The sequence below is a fragment of the Ranitomeya variabilis genome, chromosome 1, assembly GCF_051348905.1.
Source record: "Ranitomeya variabilis isolate aRanVar5 chromosome 1, aRanVar5.hap1, whole genome shotgun sequence".
Lineage (NCBI taxonomy): Eukaryota > Metazoa > Chordata > Amphibia > Anura > Dendrobatidae > Ranitomeya > Ranitomeya variabilis.
In genome coordinates, this window is record NC_135232.1 from 798,733,136 (window position 1) to 798,752,308 (window position 19,173).

A 19,173-nucleotide genomic window follows, 5' to 3' on the forward strand; every position below is an offset into this window, starting at 1 on the left:
ACCAGACCACGAGGATTCACCGCTGCCACCAGGATCCAGTACGCCATCTCTTCCAGGACTACACTGGACCCCTTATGCGCCAGAGTCTTGGCGCCAACAATCACCACTCAAACTGCGTTCTGAAGTCAGACTGATAAGTTTTGCTATTCTTGAACTTTCTATCTTATACCCTACACTCATTTACCCAGAGTTCCAAACCACTTGTTCATTTATGCAGTTTCTTCCATTTTTTCCCTGTGAGGAGTAGATCTGTTAAAGTAAACCCCACGTTAATCCTTGCTCTGCCTCCGACACCAACAGCACCCAATTAGCTTCAATCTTTGGATGCAAACTCATTTTGCAGCAGGACAATGACCCAATGTTTCAGCATGAAGAACCAGGAGTCCTGGAAGGGCTGATATGGCCCCTACAGAGCCATGTTCTTAACAGAGTTTGTTTGTAATTACATGATGAGAGAAAGGATTGCGAGAGTCTACATCCACAAAATCAGGAACAAAATCATCGCCATCACAGGGAATGCGACCGTAACTGTGGATAGAGTCCATCAGGTGAGCTACCAGTTGAAAACCATTGTGGATTAGAGAGCCACTGGCTTCCTGTCCCACACTTTATAGTCACAGGCCAATCAGAAGCCTGTGAAAAAAAAAAAAAAAAAAAAAAAAAAAAAACACAGACTACTTGAACAAAATAGTCAATGGATAACAAGAGTCATTCAATACAACAATCAGAAGCCTGCAACTGCAGAGTACGGGAACATGCTTTGCAGCTTTGGGTCTCTTATGAGCCTGAAGCTATAAAGCAAGTATGGGGCAGGTACTGGTCCAGCAGAAGGTGAAAGAAAAACCTGCTTAGCATGGGAGTGGGTTCAGTTGAGATGTTTATAACTAGTGTAAGCATTAGTACTACATAAGGTCCACATTATGAGGATATTGTTAATGCATGGGGCCTATTACTTTATTGGAGGCTATGAAGAGGTACATCACAAGTGTGGGGGAAATTGAATTGTAATCATATACAAAAGGCAATAAGCATTACATTTATTGGGGACAACACTGCTGTATCATTTTATTTGGGAATATACAGTTACTGGAGGACAAGGAGGGGGGCATCATTACAGTACAAATGGGGGGGGGGGGGAAGTGGAAAGGGTGCTCTGCAAATGGTCAGAAGTAGATTTTACATTTTGCGCAGATGAGTAGTGGATGTACAGTCAAAGCAAGAGAAAACTGCTTTAGTTGGAGGATTTGCCGATTATTACTCTGGAGTTAACTGTACGGTATATACTGAGCGTTTGCATACATTAAATGGAACTTAAACCAAATATAAAATAAAGCTTACCACAGACTTGCTCATCTGTCTCATCAAAGCAGTCTGGTTTTCCATCACATATAAAGCTCTGAGGAATACAACGAGTGTTTCTATCACAGCGCATGGCACAGTTCTCTGAGGGACTCCAGCATTTCTCCTCATCAGAGCCATCAAGGCAGTGGCGCACACCATCGCAGTGATACCGATCTTCAATACATTTATTACCGGTTATACATTGAAACATTCCTTAAAAAAAAATAAATAAAATATGAGCACAAATCTTTAACAGACCTTTTCTGTCTTATCCATGATTGGGATATTCTTCAAATATGGCCAAGAATCATTTCTTCTATTTGTGACTAAGCCATATGGTCTAGCAGCACTGACGTGCATAGCCACTTTACAATTTGTAAGACCAAGGTCTTGCTGAGTGATATGTGCATGCAGGCTTGGACTGGTCCACAGGAGAATCCTCCGGTGGGCCCCTGTGCAGGAGTGGGCCACCACCCTCTTATATGAGCAGTTCTTGACACAATATACTTGAATCCCTATGTACAGACCAAAGCAGCATTATACTCATTTATTAATCTACCCAGTTCATTGTTATATAAATTTATGATTGACGATAGTCACATTTGCATGTAGGTGAAAAGTGGTGCCCTGGAGTTGGATACTGGTGGGCCCTTGACAATCCAGTCCGACACTTCGAGTTATTAGAGTTTTTGTTAACTGCTGATGAAACATCCAAATGCCACTATTCTAGACCTTTTTAGGCAATGCTTCCACATTGAGCTTTTAATGCGTTTGACTTTGCAAATTTTCTGTATTACCTGCATTTCTTCATTGCGTTTATCCCCGTTTTTGTGTGTTAGTGTCATGTGAAACAAAATAGCTGTATTTTTAATATTTCCTGTTATTTGGCCATTACGAACCTCTACCTCTAGATACAGTCATGTGCTGATTACATTTTTTTTTTTTACCTGCAGATTATCTGCAACAAATACAAGTCTATGGAGAAAATCTGCAGATAAAACTCAGCGTAACCAAGAGAAATTGTTATTTTGCAGCTCTGAAGCACCCCACAGGTTTATACTGAGTGAAGAAAGCACGTGGGCATCAGATTTCTATAAATCCCATCCACTCTGCTGAGATTGCAAGACTGGGTCGATGCAGCGAAAAAACACAGCATCAAATTGAAAAACTCATCGTGGACATAGCCTGTCAATTTCATGACCATGTTAAAATCTTCTATTCGATTGATGTAATTTAGTTCCAATTGTTGCATTGTAGTTCTAAAGCTAGTGTTCAAAAATAATGCAAAAACAACAAAAATAAATCAAACTTTGTACTGTGTTTTGATTAGTGTGCATAGATTGGAAAATACTGGGTATTGCAAGATCAGCTTTAATAAAAACTTTTCCCCAAGCAATCGTTACCTGCTTTGTTACAATAGCTCGTGCAATTTTGCTCATCAGATCCATCGAAGCAATCTTCTTCACCATCACAAATAAATTCTACAGCCACACATTCTTTTCCATCCCGACATGGAAGAAATGCACGTTGACAAGTCAAGGTCTCCGAGAGTTTTCCTTTTAAAGCATTTTCACCTGCCATGCACATGTCAAATAAAAAAAAACAAAAAAAAAACTACAGTACTTAAAGATGTCATTTTGCTTTGATGCATAAAGTCAAATTGAAAAATTACACAATTTAGTCAATGGTCAAAAGGAAAATAAATTTTTAATTCGAGGGATATTTAAATTCAAACTTTAATTGATTCAAGTATAAAACAGTCAGATTAAGAGTGTTATGCAGGTTTTATTTATTTATTTATTTATTTATTTTATTTTATCCACAAATCAGTGATCACCAACTCCCCCCCCCCCCCCCCCTTTCATTTAAAATTAGGCTCTGGAGGCAGATCAGTGTCCGGCCCACGGATCTTAACAGCTTATTTAAATAAAATTGGATTTTTGGCATAAGAAACAAGATCACATACAGTACCTAGGTTTTATTTAACTCTGAATCCATCTATATGAGCATTCAGGTTTAGATTGTTGGAATTTCACAAGTGTGCATGTGTTTATTTTGAGCATTGCACATTGAGTTTCTTAAAATGAACCTGTCAGCAGGATTGTGCACAGTAACCTATACACAGTGTCAGGTCAGCGCCATTATATTGATTACAATCATACCTCGATTGACGAAATCCATCTTGTGGTTTAATCTTAGTTTTCAGTTTTGAGTTAATGATATACCCGTGCTTTGGGCGGCCTGTGGGTGGTCTGCATGTGGTGCTCTGATTATTCATGTGTATGGCTTCTGACAGGTCACTGATCTTTCAGTGACCTGCCCTCTAGTTTACATAATGAATATAATACAGTACAGACCAAAAAGTTTGGACACCTCATTTAAAGATTTTTCTGTATTTTCATGACTATGAAAATTGTACATTCACACTGAAGGCATCAAAACTATGAATTAACACATGTGAAATTATATACTTAAAGTATGAAACAACAAATTGTGTCTTATATTCTAGGTTCTTCAAAGTAACCACCTTTTGCTTTGATGACCGCTTTGCACACTCTTGGCATTTTCTTGATGAGCTTCAAGAGGTAGTCACCGGGAATGGTCTTCCAACAATCTTGAAGGAGTTCCCAGAGATGCTTAGCACTTGTTGGCCCTTTTGCCTTCACTCTGTGGTCCAGCTCACCCCAAACCATCTCGATTGGGTTCAGGTCTGATGACTGGAGGACAGGACATCTGGCGTAGCACCCAATCACTCTCCTTCTTGGTCAAATAGCCCTAACACAGCCTGGAGGTGTGTTTGGGGTCATTGTCCTGTTGAAAAATAAATGATGGTCCAACTAAACGCAAACCGGATGGAATGGCATGCCGCTGCAAGATGCTGTGGTAGCCATGCTGGTTCAGTATGCCTTCAATTTTGAATAAATCCCCAACAGTGTCACCAGCAAAGCACCCCCACACCATCACACCTCCTCTTCCATGCTTCACGGTGGGAACCAGGCATGTAGAATCCATCCGTTCACCTTTTCTGCGTTGCACAAACACATGGTGGTTGGAACCAAAGATTTCAAATTTGGACTCATCAGACCAAAGCACAGATTTCCACTGGTCTAATGTTTATTCCTTGTGTTCTTTAGCCCAAACAAGTCTCTTCTGCTTGTTACCTGTCCTCAGCAGTGGTTTCCTAGCAGCTATTTTACCATGAAGGCCTGCTGCACAAAGTCTCCTCTTAACAGTTGTTGTAGAGATGCGTCTGCTGCTAGAACTGTGTGGCATTGACCTGGTCTCTAATCTGAGCTGCTGTTAACCTGCGATTTCTGAGGCTGGTGACTCGGATAAACTTAGAAGCAGAGGTGACTCTTGGTCTTCCTTTCCTGGGGCGGTCCTCATGTGAGCCAGTTTCTTTGTAGTGCTTGATGGTTTTTGCCACTGCACTTGGGGACACTTTCAAAGTTTTCCCAATTTTTCGGACTGACTGACCTTCATTTCTTTAAGTAATGATGGCCACTCATTTTTCTTTAATTAGAATTTGCATCATGGCAAGAAAAAAGCAGCTAACAGTCTATTCAGTAGGACTATCAGCTGTGTATCCACCAGACTTCTGCTCAACACAACTGATGGTCCCAACCCCATGGCAAGAAATCCCACTTATTAAACCTGACAGGGCACACCTGTGAAGTGAAAACCATTCCTGGTGACTACCTCTTGAAGCTCATCAAGAGAATGCCAAGAGTGTGCAAAGCAGTCAAAGCAAAAAGGTGGCTACTTTGAAGAACCTAGAATATAAGACATAATTTCAGTGGTTTCACACTTTTTTGTTAAGTATATAATTCCACATGTGGTAATTCATAGTTTTGATGCCTTCAGTGTGAATGTACAATTTTCATAGTCCTGAAAATACAGAAAAATCTTTAAATGAGAAGGTGTCCAAACTTTTGGTCTGTACTGTATATAGTTATATCTTGAAAAGAAAAAAAAATCCTCTTCAGCAGGCAGACATGCCTGCGCTGCAGCATGATCGCATCTATAATGTGTATGCAATTCATTTCTTAGTTATCCATAAAAAAAATAAAGCTTCAAAATGGCACTGGCCGCGCTTGCGCAGTAGCCGCTATCGGCAATCCTGTAGCTGCTACTGTGCAGGTGTTGCAATCTTCGTGGAGATCTTTTTTTCGCTCTAGCAAGATGGTGCCGCCTGCGCAGTAGCAGCTATCAGATAGCAGATAGCCGCTACTGCACAGGCGGCGCAATTTTCTGTTTTATGAACATGAAAGCAAAGGATTACATCCACAGATGCAATCATGCTGCGGCGCAGGTGCTTGCAGAAGGGGATTTTTTTTCTTTCAAGATACATAATCATTATGCAAGATTGGCTTCTGATAGGGGGCAGGTCAGTGACCTTACAGATCAGAACCCACAGGCCTCCTCAGAGCACGAGCATATCAACTCAAAACTGAAAATAAAGACTAAACCACAATATTGATTTCATCAACCCAGGTATCATTGTAATCAGTTTAACGGTGCCAACCCGACACTGTAGGTTACTGTGCACAATCCTGCTGACAGGTTCCCTGTTAAAAGAAATATACTTAGTGCCTCGTAGAACTGTATTACACCTCTAAAGACGCATACTTAAATACAAAGAATTAAGTTGACAAATTTTATGGATCAGAAATTAAATCACTCAATACTCTGTTCACAGGGAATTAGTTTATAGCATCAGAGGCCATCAAGACAATTTTGACCTCAAAAAGAATGCGGGAATTCAGAACCTGCTTTTAGACATTGTGGTTGTGACTAAATTTGAAGTTATTCCTGCAGTTTTGTTGAAAGGTATAAATGGATTGATTCTAAAGATAAACAGAATAGATCAATTGAGGGCCATTACAATACCTGCACGTTAAAAAGCAGCAACCTGGAAAACTTACCTCTGGAGCAGCTAACCCGGTCATCTGGGCATACACAGTGTTTAGAGTCTTTAAACCCAGGAACACAGATTTCTTCTGATGTGCAGCCACCATTGTCCACACTGCAGGCAGAGTGGCTTCCTTAAAATACAAAGACAAGTTAATTTGCAACAAACCATCAGAATAATATGGTTTTGAGACACTAAGAAAGTATTACCTTTAACATAACTGGATGCCATTACAAGTTTGGTAACATTTGCTTCATTGAAAGTGGAAACAAGCCTCATGGTTTTTCGGTCCCAAATTTCAATAAACAGATTTTTGTAAGAAATCAGATATGGTTCAAAGGAATCCATTAGTATGCTTGTGAAGTTCTCTTTTAAATAGAGGAGTTTATCTTTAAGAAGGCTAAACGAATACAAACCTAGGAGAAAAATAGCAAACATGTATGGTCACGATTCTACACAATCAGAACGGAAAAAAAAAAAAAAAAAAAAATAATATGCAACCACAACACTATGCCTAAATAAAGAACCCAAAAAAGTATGTACAACCCATAAATTAGCTTGTAGATGACATGAAGTTATAATTTTCTGTATGATTCGGTCTGTTCTGGAAGAATTCTCTTGCATTTTATTATAAAAATATATTTAAGCTAATGTTTGAGCATGTACACTACGGTTCAAAACTTTAGGGTCACCCAGACAATTGTGTTTTCCATGAAAACTCACTTTAAGTAATCAAATGAGTTGCCAAATTAATTGAAAATCTAGTCCAGACATTGACAAGGTTGGAAAAAAAATTTTTTTATTTGAAATAAATTCTCTCCTTCAAAGAATGCTCCCTTTGCAGCAATTACAGCATTGCTGACCTTTGGCATTCTAGCAGTTAATTTGCTGAGTTAATCTGGAGAAATTTCACCCCATGCTTTCAGAAGCCCGTCCCACAAATTGTTTTGGCTTGATGGGCACTTTTTGCGTACCATACGGTCAAGCTGCTCCCACAACAGCTCAATGGGGCTGATATCTGGTGACTGTGCTGGCCACTCCACTACAGATAGAATACCAGCTGCCTGCTTCTTCCCTAAACAGTTCTTGCATAATTTGGAGGTGTGCTTTGGGTCATTGTCTTGTTGTAGGATGAAATTTGCTCCAGTCAAGCGCTGTCCACAGGGTATGGCATGGTGTTGCAAAATAGAGTGATGGCCTTCCTTATTCAAAATCCCTTTTACCTTGGACAAATCTCCCACTTTACCAGCACCAAAGCAACCCCAGACCATCACATTACCTCCACCATGCTTGACAGATTGTGTCAGACACTCTTCCAGCATCTTTTCAGTTGTTCTGCATCTCACAAATGTTCTTCTGTGTGATCCAAACACCTCAAACTTGGATTTGTCTGTCCATAGCACTTTTTTCCAATCTTCCTCTGCCCAATGTCTGTTCTTTTGCCCATATAAATCTTTTCCTTTTATTAGCCAGTCTCAGATATGGCTTTTTGTTTGCCACTCTGCCCTGAAGGCCAGCATCCCGGAGTCACCTCTGCACTGTAGACGTTGAACTGGCATTTTGCGTGTACCATTTAATGAAGCTGCCAGTTGAAGACCTGTGAGGCATCAATTTCTCAAACTACAGACTAAAGTACTTGTCTTGTTGCTTAGTTGTGCAGCGTGGCCTCCCACTTCTCTTTCTACTCTGGTTAGAGCCTGTTTGTGCTCTCTTCTGAAGGGAGTAGTACACACTGTATACATGGTGGAGGAAATCTTCAGTTTCTTGGCAATTTCTCTCATGGAATAGCCTTCATTTCTAAGAAGAATAGACTGTCGAGTTTCACATGAAAGTTCATTTTTCTGGCCATTGAAAGTTTAATGGAACCAACAAATGTAATGCTCCAGATTCTCAACTAGCTCAAAGGAAGGTTGGGTTTATAGGTTCTCTAATCAGCCAAACTGTTTTCAGCTGTGCTAACATACTTGCACAAGGGTTTTCAAGGGTATTCTAACCATCCATTAGCCTTCTTACACAGTTAGGAAACACAAAGTACCATAAGAACACTGGAGTGATGGTTATTGGAAATGGGCTTCTATACACCTATGAAGATATTGCATTACAAACCAGACATTTGCAGCTAGAATAGTCATTTACCACATTATGCATTGTTAAAGCGTATTTCTGAATCATATAATGTTAGCTTCATTGGAAAAAAAAACTGCTTTTTCAAAAATAAGAAAACTTCTAAGTGACCCTAAACTTTTGAATGGTAGTGCATTTATGTACAGCTATATTAAATGTCCACAGAAAATTTCCTTTGGGTTGAGGTCTGGGCTTACTGGTCCATTGCAACATCTGGATACAACTTTAACATACAAAACCCAAGAAAAAAAAATAATTCAGAAATAGCAACAGTGCACACAACTTACACGACATTTAAAAAAAAAAAAATATAAAAAAAAAATATATATATATATATATATATATATATATATATATATACACACACACACATACACATATATACACACACACACATATATACATATACACACACACACACACACACATATATATATATATATATACATATATACATACACACTTTTCCATCCCACTGCATTAAGGCGACCCTAGTCAAGACTGGTCCTAACCTCTAGCATTAACATCTTACCATAGGTTAAATGATGTGTGAATAAGTGCACAGCTGGACAGATATCCTGGAAAGCCACCGGAGTGCAGTGCTTTAGAGAAGGTATGTTGTGACGATTATGAAGTTGCTCTTTCATGTGGCTTTCGTCGCGGAGTTTTTTGCTGCACTCCGGGTCAGTGAATTAATTTCGGATTCCAAAGTTCATTTGTGTTTGTCAGATGTCAAGGTTTCTGCGTCTAATATGTTGATTTTCATACAAAAAGTCCAAGACAGACCAGTGTGGTAGAGGTACATCAGTCACTTTCGTTGTCCAGATTCTTTAGTTTGCCCAGTTAGCAATGTGGAAGTTTGGTTAAAATGTAGGGGAGTCGTCCCTGGTTTTTTTGTCATAGCAACGGTTGCCCTGCAACTGTTTATCAGTTCAATTTTATTTTAAAGAAGTGCTTGAGTCTGCTTCACTTGGATGGTTTTGGGTTCACTTCCCATTCATTCAGGATTGGAGAGGGTACTACTGCTGCTAGTTTAGGTTTATGCAATTCCTTAACTCAGAAAAAATTGGGAGATGGCAGTCTAAAAAATGTAAGTTGTACATTCGCCCTCAATTGCTTTTGCTGCAGTGAGCTAACTTTCTTTTCTCCATTTCCTCAGGCTCAAAGGTTGTATGGCTGGTGGGTCACTCATTTATCCTCTGAGCTCAGAGAGCTGAGAGAGTGTTACTCCAATAACCTGGCGTATTCGGCATGGTAAAAGGGGCATCTGTTGGGCTGATCTGCCTGAGTTTTTGATTGCAGTAAGCCATGTTATTTTCATGCACTATTGCCATTAAAATGTATTTTAAAATTTACTGCAGGGTGTTTGCTAGTTTTGCTTTAGTCTTAGGTTTTGTATGTTTAGTGCCAGTCCTAACATGCATCCCAACTAATATTACAGTTCACCTTTTAGGTTTTTAACCTAACAGTACAGTTAAGGCCACATTCAGTATTTGCTTAGTATTTTTACCTTTGTATTTTGTAAGCCAAAACCAGGAGCGGGTGATAAATACAGAAGTGGTGACTTGTTTCCATTATTTCTTTTCCTCCGATTGTGCCACTCCTGATGTTGGCTTACACATACCGAGGTAAAATACTGACCAAATACTCAATGTGTGAATGTGGCCTTAAGCTTGTAAAGAAGATTTTTCTGACAACCCTTACAGACCACCCATCTCCATCTAATTGTACTGTCAAACTTGAACATTCAGCTTTTAGAATCTGACCGTTGATTTCCTCATCTGTAGATTCATTAATGCCAAATTGGTCAGAATTGGCCTTCTAACAGTTTCTAGGATTTTTCTTCCCTTACCATTTTCTTTGCCTTCTTCTAAGAGGCCATAAGCATATTTCTTTGGAAATTACTGTATGAAGGCTTTTTGTTTTAGCAAGAGTTCTACTTTTGAGTGTCACCATTCATTTAAGAATGGCACGCCTCTGTGCCGCAATGAGATATACAGCGGCATTTAAAAGAATCACTAATCTCAGCATGTAAGTGTAATTTTCACCCATATTTTAATAAGAATGGCCAACTTGTATTTGGGTGTGTTCACACTGTTTTTTGCCTTGTTTTTAGAGCAGAATCTGTCCAATCACAACTTGTAGTTTTTTAACTTCATGCGAAGAAACTCCGTGTGCACATACCCCTAGGATGGGCTTCTACTCACTGGCAGTCAGTGCAGTCTGCGTTACCTCATACCGAAATTCACCAGCCAGTCCCAGCTTAGTTTAAGATACAGAGCAAGCACTTCATTTTTACAAGTATTTGAGGATACTTACTATAATCTGGTGAGGTCCACACAATGCTATTGGATTTGATATCCAAACTCATGTGTGTAAATGTTGTGCCATTCAATACATTCTCCACTTCACCACCAGTAAGATTCATTTGTCGGATTAGATGGTCATCTTCCACTACATACAGAAATGCCTTTTCCCAGTTAAGCAGCAAGTGCTGTATGGACTTCTTGGACTCATAAATAACCTTAGTCCCGGATCCAGAATGCTTGGTCAAACATATCTTGTTCTTTTCGCAAGGAAGCCAATAAATGTTTCCTGTAGCAATGTCTATTTTCACCACGCACACTGGAGGAAAAAGAAAAAGATTTGCTAAAGGCAAATGTTGTTTAGTCCAGTTTTGAAAAAGTGTTTAAAAAGTTTAATCTACAACAAATTCTAGTTTCCCATGCCTTTTGCCAGTATTCACACATTATTCAAGCACATACATACAGAAAATACCTGCACCACTAGTATGGATAACTCTAGGATTTTCAGAGAAGCCATCAGACCGCAGGAGAAGACCATGCTCATCTGTCCAGTACACAAAGTCTCTTTTCCAGTCAACAGCCATCAAATTTATCTTTGGCATCTTCCAGATAATAGCGTGTTTTATAACGACGCCCTGAAATCCCAGTTCCAATAAATAAATTCCATCACGCTTTCCATATACAAGCTTAAAATCTATATTAAAAATTAAAAAAAAATTCTGTATAATACATGAAAACTTGACTTCAAAGTTTATCAATGACACACGTTTATAAGTGTACTCACTTTCACATTTTCCCGATGGCAAGAGAAACAGTCCTGCAGGACATGCACACTTGTAGGATTTGGCCATGACAGGCGATAGCAGACAGATATGACTACAGGTCCGTATTGAACATGGAGATGGGCCCTCTAGAAGAGTTAAATGCAGTTATTAAAAGGTTTACTTCTCATTGTATCAGCTTACATCATTCATAGCAAATCGTGGGGCTAGCCACTTTGCTTGGCCACGGAGTTCAGAATTTGGTTTTCTATCAGCCACAGGGACAGAGATCACAAAGTCATGGATTCCATTGGGCATGTGCCATATGCAGAGGTCACTGTGTAGAGGGAGGGTAAGCAGGCACTGTCAGTTTTACTCCTGAGAGTGCTCTACAGAAAAGTCAATCCATGAGAGTTTAGCGAGTGGAAATTTTTATTTGTTAGATACGTACATGGGGGAAAAAAAAAAAAAAAAAAGTGTACCACATTTTCACATTCTCAACTTAAGCAAATTTTGGGAAACTTAAAATAAATAAAGGTTTGGATGGGAGTGGATGTCCCAAGGGAACCAGTATGTTTATTTTACAATAGTGATGAGCCAACATGCTCGCGTAAGGAGTTAGCAGAGCACGCTCGTATGCTAAATGAGCGACTGGCGTGCTTGAAAACTGTTTGAGTTCCCGTGGCTGCATATCTCACAGCTGTTCTGCAGCCATAGCACGCAGGGATTGCTTAATTGTACATGCATGTAGCCACAGGAGACTCGAACATATTTTTTCAGGCACGCCGAAGACACTTCACACAAAAGCATGCTCAGGATAGCACCTTATCCGAGCACTCTCGCTCATCACTAGTTCACATGTTGGATTTTCCACATGATATGCGTGCAGAAAATACACACCATACTGTAGAACCTTAGCAATTTATATAAAAGATGCAAAATCCCATCTGATATTTTATGCATGCAACTCGACATGCAGTGTAGATTTTTTAAATATGCAGCATGTCAATTAGTTGTGCCATTTCAATGCAGATTTCACCCTTTCCATTGCAAAATCTGTGTAGCACATACAGATTCAAACTTTATTTCAAGTACAAAAATATTCACCGGCAGGCATTTAAAGCATATTTGTGTACAAACCATGATTTCGCGATGGCCCATGGGTCTATTGCACAGAACCAGTGTCAAATTTCCTCATCAAGCTTTTAGCTAGAGTCAGGCGACCTACGGTCAGTCCAACCATCATGGTTCCCACACATACCGAGAGGAGAACTTGTGAAGCCAGCCATAGCATGCATTTTCTGGGGACTAGATAAAACCTCACACAGCATTTCTTGTAGCAATATGCCTTGGTGCATCCCTTCTGACCTTAAATTGTAGTCATCTCATTGACATTCGCTATATAAAGACTGAGGACATGAACACCCACCATTAGGTTGCTGCAGCTCATGTAGAACAGTGAATGCCGATACATTAGACGTGTTCATTAATAGCCTTCTCTCCTTTGGATTATTTCTTAACAGCGAAAACAGGTGACTTTCATCAGCCATAAAGAACCATCCTTCAAAGATTGACAAACCCAGGACATTCTGGTCTTTGTGCAGGACATTTGGGAAAGTAAATCTTCCACTTCCATCAGTTTTAATGGTTTCTATTGACTAGATTGAAGACAAAAGCGTAAGTGCACCATAAAGCAATTTTTTTTTTTTTTTTTTATTCAGTTTTTTTTTTTAAATAATCAACACCCTAGCATTTCCATTTTCGTGAAGCCTTTGTGCTTAGGAACAGCTTGTGGCATATAATCACAGCGCATTACTCATCCTAGTGGGTCCAGCATCAGCTCTGCACAGCAGCCCTGATATCATTTGTCTGCAGTGCTTAGCTGTAGTGCTGATGTCACATCAACAGGTTTGCAGACAATCACTGAAGCAGCAGTGAGCTGTTGCTGAACCTGAGGAAGGAGAGTAAGGCCAGTCTCACACGTCCAGATTCTTCCGGTACCGGAAGAAACGGTCCCGGAGCTATCCATGTCCGTGTGTGCACGTAGGCCATCCATGTGCTATTCGTGTGTCCTATCCGTGTGTGCAACCTGTGTGCTGTCCGTGTATTGAAACAATTTGTTTCAATTTTAACTATGACTTAAAGCATTGTTTATATGCACCCATTGACTTTAATGGGTCCGTGTGCTCCCACGAACACTGACAATTCTCCGTATTTTGCACACGGACACATGGTCCGTGAATACTCGCTGACATCTGCAGAGACACATTTATTTTTAATGTGTCTACATGTCAGTGTCTCCGGTATGTGAGGAAACGGTCACCACACGTATCGGAGCCACTGACGCGTGAAACCAGCCTAAGGCAGAGTTTTAGCATTACAGAGCAAAGCATCTGGGGACTATTTTTCTGAAAAAAAATTAATTAAAATTTTGATATTCACTTTACTCCTAGTTCCCAGGTCTCCTGTTCTTATACTAATTACTTGCCCCAAAGGTGCCTTCCTAGATGCCATAAGTACATCACATGTCGTAGGCTTAATTTATTCCCGCCAACATGGATGTTGTCACATGTACCATGCGAGAAGCAATGATTTGAATCAGCCAGTAGGACATGGCATCAGTGCTAACACTTGGATTTGCAATGCAGATGGAAACTGTAGTTTTTGTGAGTTAATAACCCTATATGGGAATCCAAAGACCCCAGAGAGGAGCACATGTGGAGGATCAGTTGAGGGGGGTGGGAGGTTGTCACACTTGACATGTGACTTAACCCTGTTTATGTCACTTGATGGTTGTTAAAGAGTAAGGTGCATTAAGAAAACAATAAATAAATAAAAAGTATATGGCATCAAGGTCAAACCAAGGTTGGGGATAGGTTAAATGAACTGTAGCTTAGGCTACTTTCACACTAGCGTTGTTTGCTGTACGTCGCAATGCGTCGTTTAGGGAAAAAAAAAAAAAACACATCCTGCAAAGTTGTCCGCAGGATGCGTTTTTTCCCCATAGATTTACATTAGCGACGCATTGCCACACGTCACATCCGTCGTGTGATGGTTGCGTCGTGTTTTGGCGGACCGTCGGCACAAAAAAAAGTCGTAGTTACTCACCGATAACGGTGTTTCTCAGAGCCCATGACAGCACAACCAGAGATGGAGTCCGCCCTTCAGGGACAGGAAACCCTACAGGATAAAAGGGCGGTACCTCTCCTGCCTCAGTTTAGTTTACAGAGCATCAGAGGTCCTCCAGGTTAGTGACAACAAGAAATAAACATATTTTAGCAAAAACTTATGAAGATTACACCGTGTCTAAAATCGAACACACTTCATATAATAAGGTGCTCACCGCACACGTGATAGGGGGGGGAATAAGCAGGTGCTGTCATGGGCTCTGAGAAACACCGTTATCGGTGAGTAACTACGACTTTCTCAGTCGCCCATGACAGCACAACCAGAGAGAATTGCAGAGATTATTGCTTAGGGCGGGACCACAGCCTGTAAGACCCTTCTTCCGAAGGTTAAGTCCGACGAAGAGGCTAAGTCTAAACGATAGTGCCTAAAGAAGGTTGAAGGTGTTGACCAGGTGGCCGCTTTACAGATTTTATCTATTGGTACCTCCGACCTTTCGGCCCAGGAGGTCGCCATAGCCCTTGTAGAGTGTGCCTTGAGTCCTTCAGGAACTGCATTTCCCGTGGACGAGTATGCCAAGGCTATCGCATCAGTGACCCAACGAGCTATAGTGCTTTTGGAGGCTTTGAGTCCTTTTCTAGGCCCCTGAAAACAGATAAAAAGACAGCCTTCCTTCCTACACTGACGGGAGGACTCTAGGTAGTGTATTAGACACCTTCTCACATTTAAGGTGTGGAATTTTTCCTCTTTTTGATTTTTCGGGTTTGGGCAGAAGGATGGAAGGATTATTTCCTGGGATCTATGGAAATTGGAAGCCATTTTGGGTAGATAAGCAGGATCTGTCCTCAATACTACCCTATCATCCATTATCTGTGTGAAGGGAGGGTTTGCAGATAGAGCCTGAAGATCACTAATCCTACGGGCAGATGTTAGGGCTGTAAGAAGGGCCATTTTAAGGGATAAGACTTTAAGTGGTATCGAATCTATGGGTTCGAATGGGGGTTCTGTCATAGCCGAAAGAACTAAGTTTAAGTCCCAAGATGGAGGGCTTCTGATTTTTATTGGCCTAGAACGTGCTGCGGCTTTAATAAACCTTGCTACCCATGGATTAGTGGCAATACTATCATTGTATAATGCCCCTAAGGCCGCTACTTGTACCTTTAAGGTGCTCACCGCTAGGCCCATATCCAAGCCTTTCTGTAGGAATTCTAATATTTTATTTATTGGAACCCCATCTTGTAGTCTTACACCGGAGGTGGACAGAAACTTTTTCCAAGTTTTACCATAGATTCTAGTAGTTATTGTTTTCCTACTTTTTAATAGTGTGGACACTACCTTATCTGAGAAGCCCTTTGCCCTTAGCAGTGACCTTTCAAGTTCCACGCTGTCAAGTGTAGATTTGCCGACTGAGGGTGGAACACCGGCCCCTGTGATAAGAGGTCTGGAAGATCCGGGAGGATCCAGGGATCTGTGACCGATAAGATTCTCAGCCAAGAAAACCAGGCTCTTTTGGGCCAGAACGGGGCTATTAGAATGATTCTCGCCCTGTCCTGTCTTATCTTCCGTAGGACTGCCGGTATCAGTATATAAGGGGGAAAGGCATATGTCAGACCGTGAGTCCAGGGAATCGAGAATGCATCCAGAGCTCGGGGGTTCCCTCTGTGGTCTAGAGAACAAAACTGTTTTACTTTCCTGTTCTCTAGACTGGCGAAAAGGTCTATTGCTGGTACCCCCCAGATTTTTGTGATCTGATCGAAGACCCTTTGGTTCAGAGCCCATTCCCCCTGTTTCAGCTGGGTACGGCTTAGGAAGTCTGCCTTTTTGTTCACTACGCCTCTTATGTGTAATGCCGAGAGGGATAGGAAGTGATGTTCGGCCAAGGAGAAGATTTGGGAAGTAGTATCCATCAGGGCTCGTGATCTGGTTCCCCCCTGGTGGTTCAGGTAGGCCACTACTACTTGATTGTCCGAGAAAACCCGGACATGCTGTCCCCGTAGTTTGGGAAGAAAAACTGACAGAGCGTGGCTTACTGCGCAAAGTTCTTTTTGGTTTGAGGATACCTGGTATTCTCGATCTGTCCAGACCCCCTGAGTAACACTGTTTCCCAGGTGAGCTCCCCACCCTGTAGGACTGGCGTCCATGGTAACTATTCGATGTGTATCTATCACCCACGGAACTCCCTTTGATAGGTTGTTGGAATCTAGCCACCAGTCTAGGGAACGAATAGTGTCTGAACTTAGAGTCATGCGACCTTCCAGGCATCCCTTCAGTGTAAGCTGATTTTTTAGGACATCCCACTGGAGGTCTCTTGTGTGGATCTGAGCCCACTGTACTGCCGGGAGACAGGCCGAAAGGGACCCCAGCAGTGACATCGCTCCTCTCAAGGTCATATGAGGATTTGAGCGAGCTGCGGACACAATGCTTAGTATTTTTTGTATCTTTGGGTCTGGAAGGCGACATTCCTGTAGAACCGAGTCCAGAGTTAGGCCCAGAAACTCTTGTACCATGGTCGGTTCTAGTTTTGATTTCTGGAGATTTAGGAGCCAACCTAACTCCGTTAGAGTTTTTATCACTCTGCTGCACTGTTGGCGACAATGTTGGGCTGTATCGCTGATAATCAGGAAGTCGTCTAGGTATGGTATTATAATAACATCCTCCTCCCTTATGTGGGCCATCATTTCTGCTACCACCTTGGTAAAAACACGGGGCGCTACTGAAATGCCAAACGGGAGGGCCTTGTACTGGTATTCTCTCACTACTCCCTCCATGACTACTGCTAGTCTGAGGAATTTCTGTGAGTTTTTGTGGATGGGGACGTGATAGTACGCGTCGCTGAGATCCAACACTACCATGAAACAATTTGGAAACAGGTTTTTTATTGTGGACCTTATCGATTCCATTTTGAATGTTTGATTCTTTACATAGCTGTTCAATTTCCGGAGATTTATTATTGTGCGGAACGAGCCGTCCGGCTTTGGAATCAGGAACAATGGGGAAAAAAATCCTTTCCCTCTTTCCGATGACGGAACTTCTCGGATCACGTCTTTGGATATTAGTTTTGAGATCTCTAGTTCCAAGGCCTGTTGTTGCCGCCCTGAAGGTTTAAATGGAGTGACCGCATAGTGTTGGGGGGGGAAGGGTGGTAAAGTTTAATTGAAGGCCCCTTTTTATTAGATTTAGAATCCAGGAACTGGAGGAGATTTTTTCCCAGGCCGGAAGGTATTGAGACAGTCTCCCTCCCACCCTGGGTGAGGTGTCATTTAGGGTTTTTTTTTATTTCTGGGGGAGTTGCCAAAGAGGAAGCCTCTGTCTCTATTCCTCCCCTCCTCCCACCTGTTCTGTTCTCTAGGGGGGCGCCTGCGGAAAAATTTTCTGTTCCGAAAGGGCCGTCTGAGATATGGTGCGGCCAAGTTAGGGAATCCTTTCTTCTTATCTCCAGCCTTTTGTAAAATGTCATCTAGAGTCTCGCCAAACAGAAATTTTCCCTCACATGGGATTGAGCAAAGTTTTTGTTTTGTCTGTAGATCGCCTGGCCAATTTTTCAGCCACAGCGTTCTACGCGCCGCGTTAGACAGGGCTGCCGATTTTGAAGTCAGCTTAATGGAATCCGCCGAAGAGTCAGCCAAGAAGGCTGCCGCCCCTCTAATCATGGGAATTGATTCAATTATTTTTTGCCGGGATACTCCATCCCTTAACTGTTTCTCCAGATTGTCTAACCAAATCATCAGAGATCTGGAAGTACATGCTCCCGCTATGGCGGGCCTTAAACATCCCCCTGCTGACTCCCAGGCTCCTTTTAGGAAGGTGTCGGCTCTTTTATCAAGGGGGTCTTTTAGCGTACCCATGTCCTCAAAGGGGAGAGCAAATTTCTTTGACGCTTTAGCGACTGCCACGTCTAGTTTAGGGGCTTTATCCCATGCTATAGAGTCATCTTCCGCAAAAGGATATTTCCTTTTAAGGGAGGGTACGGATGAATTTTTCCTTTCTGGCTTCTCCCACTCCTTTTTAATCAGGGCTTGCACATTTTCATTAAGTGGAAAAACTCTGCGTTTTCTCTGGCCCAGGCCGCCAAACATAATGTCCTGTACCGTTTTGTCAGGACGTGGGTCTATAACCCCCATTGTAGATCTTACAGTCTTTACCAGGGCATCAATTTCATCTAAGGGGAAGCAGTGGCGGCCTCCACTCTCAGTGTCTGAGGAGGAGGAGGAACCTTCCTTGTCTGACACATCCTCATCAGCACTAGAAGGATCAGAGTGAGACAGGGGGACAGGTGATCTCTCCTTAACCCCTTCCCCTTTAAGGGATTTAAATGCTGTTTCTACCTCTGATCTAATTACCGAACGTAATTCAGAGGCAAAACTGGGGGTTTCTTCACAGAGGACTTGACCTATACAGGAACCGCATAGTTTTTTATCCCAGCTCTGTGCTAGGGGTTCTCCACATAGGGGGCAGTCTCTATGTTTGGTTTTTTCCGTTTTTTTCCTTGCCTAAAAAACAACGGAAAAGGGGGACCCTAATTATTTAGTGAACTTTCACGAAGATCACTCACCCATCTTGCGCAGCTACAAGTACCAGTTCTGGAGGAGGCACGGGATCTTGA

The 19,173-nt window shown here is 41.7% G+C and overlaps 1 protein-coding gene across 1 annotated transcript in view; it reads right to left on the reverse strand.

Moving 5' to 3' along the window:
• LOC143785094 (low-density lipoprotein receptor-related protein 2-like) overlaps positions 1 to 19,173 on the reverse strand; it is a 102,028-nt gene that overhangs the window by 60,044 nt on the left and 22,811 nt on the right. The window contains exons 11-18 of the mRNA XM_077273770.1: positions 12,874 to 13,102; positions 11,468 to 11,593; positions 11,156 to 11,377; positions 10,697 to 11,002; positions 6,463 to 6,669; positions 6,267 to 6,386; positions 2,745 to 2,915; positions 1,339 to 1,554 (exon numbers count right to left, since the gene is read on the reverse strand). Coding sequence (XP_077129885.1) covers positions 1,339 to 1,554; positions 2,745 to 2,915; positions 6,267 to 6,386; positions 6,463 to 6,669; positions 10,697 to 11,002; positions 11,156 to 11,377; positions 11,468 to 11,593; positions 12,874 to 13,102 — 1,597 coding nt within the window. The remainder of the gene's footprint in view (positions 1 to 1,338; positions 1,555 to 2,744; positions 2,916 to 6,266; positions 6,387 to 6,462; positions 6,670 to 10,696; positions 11,003 to 11,155; positions 11,378 to 11,467; positions 11,594 to 12,873; positions 13,103 to 19,173) is intronic.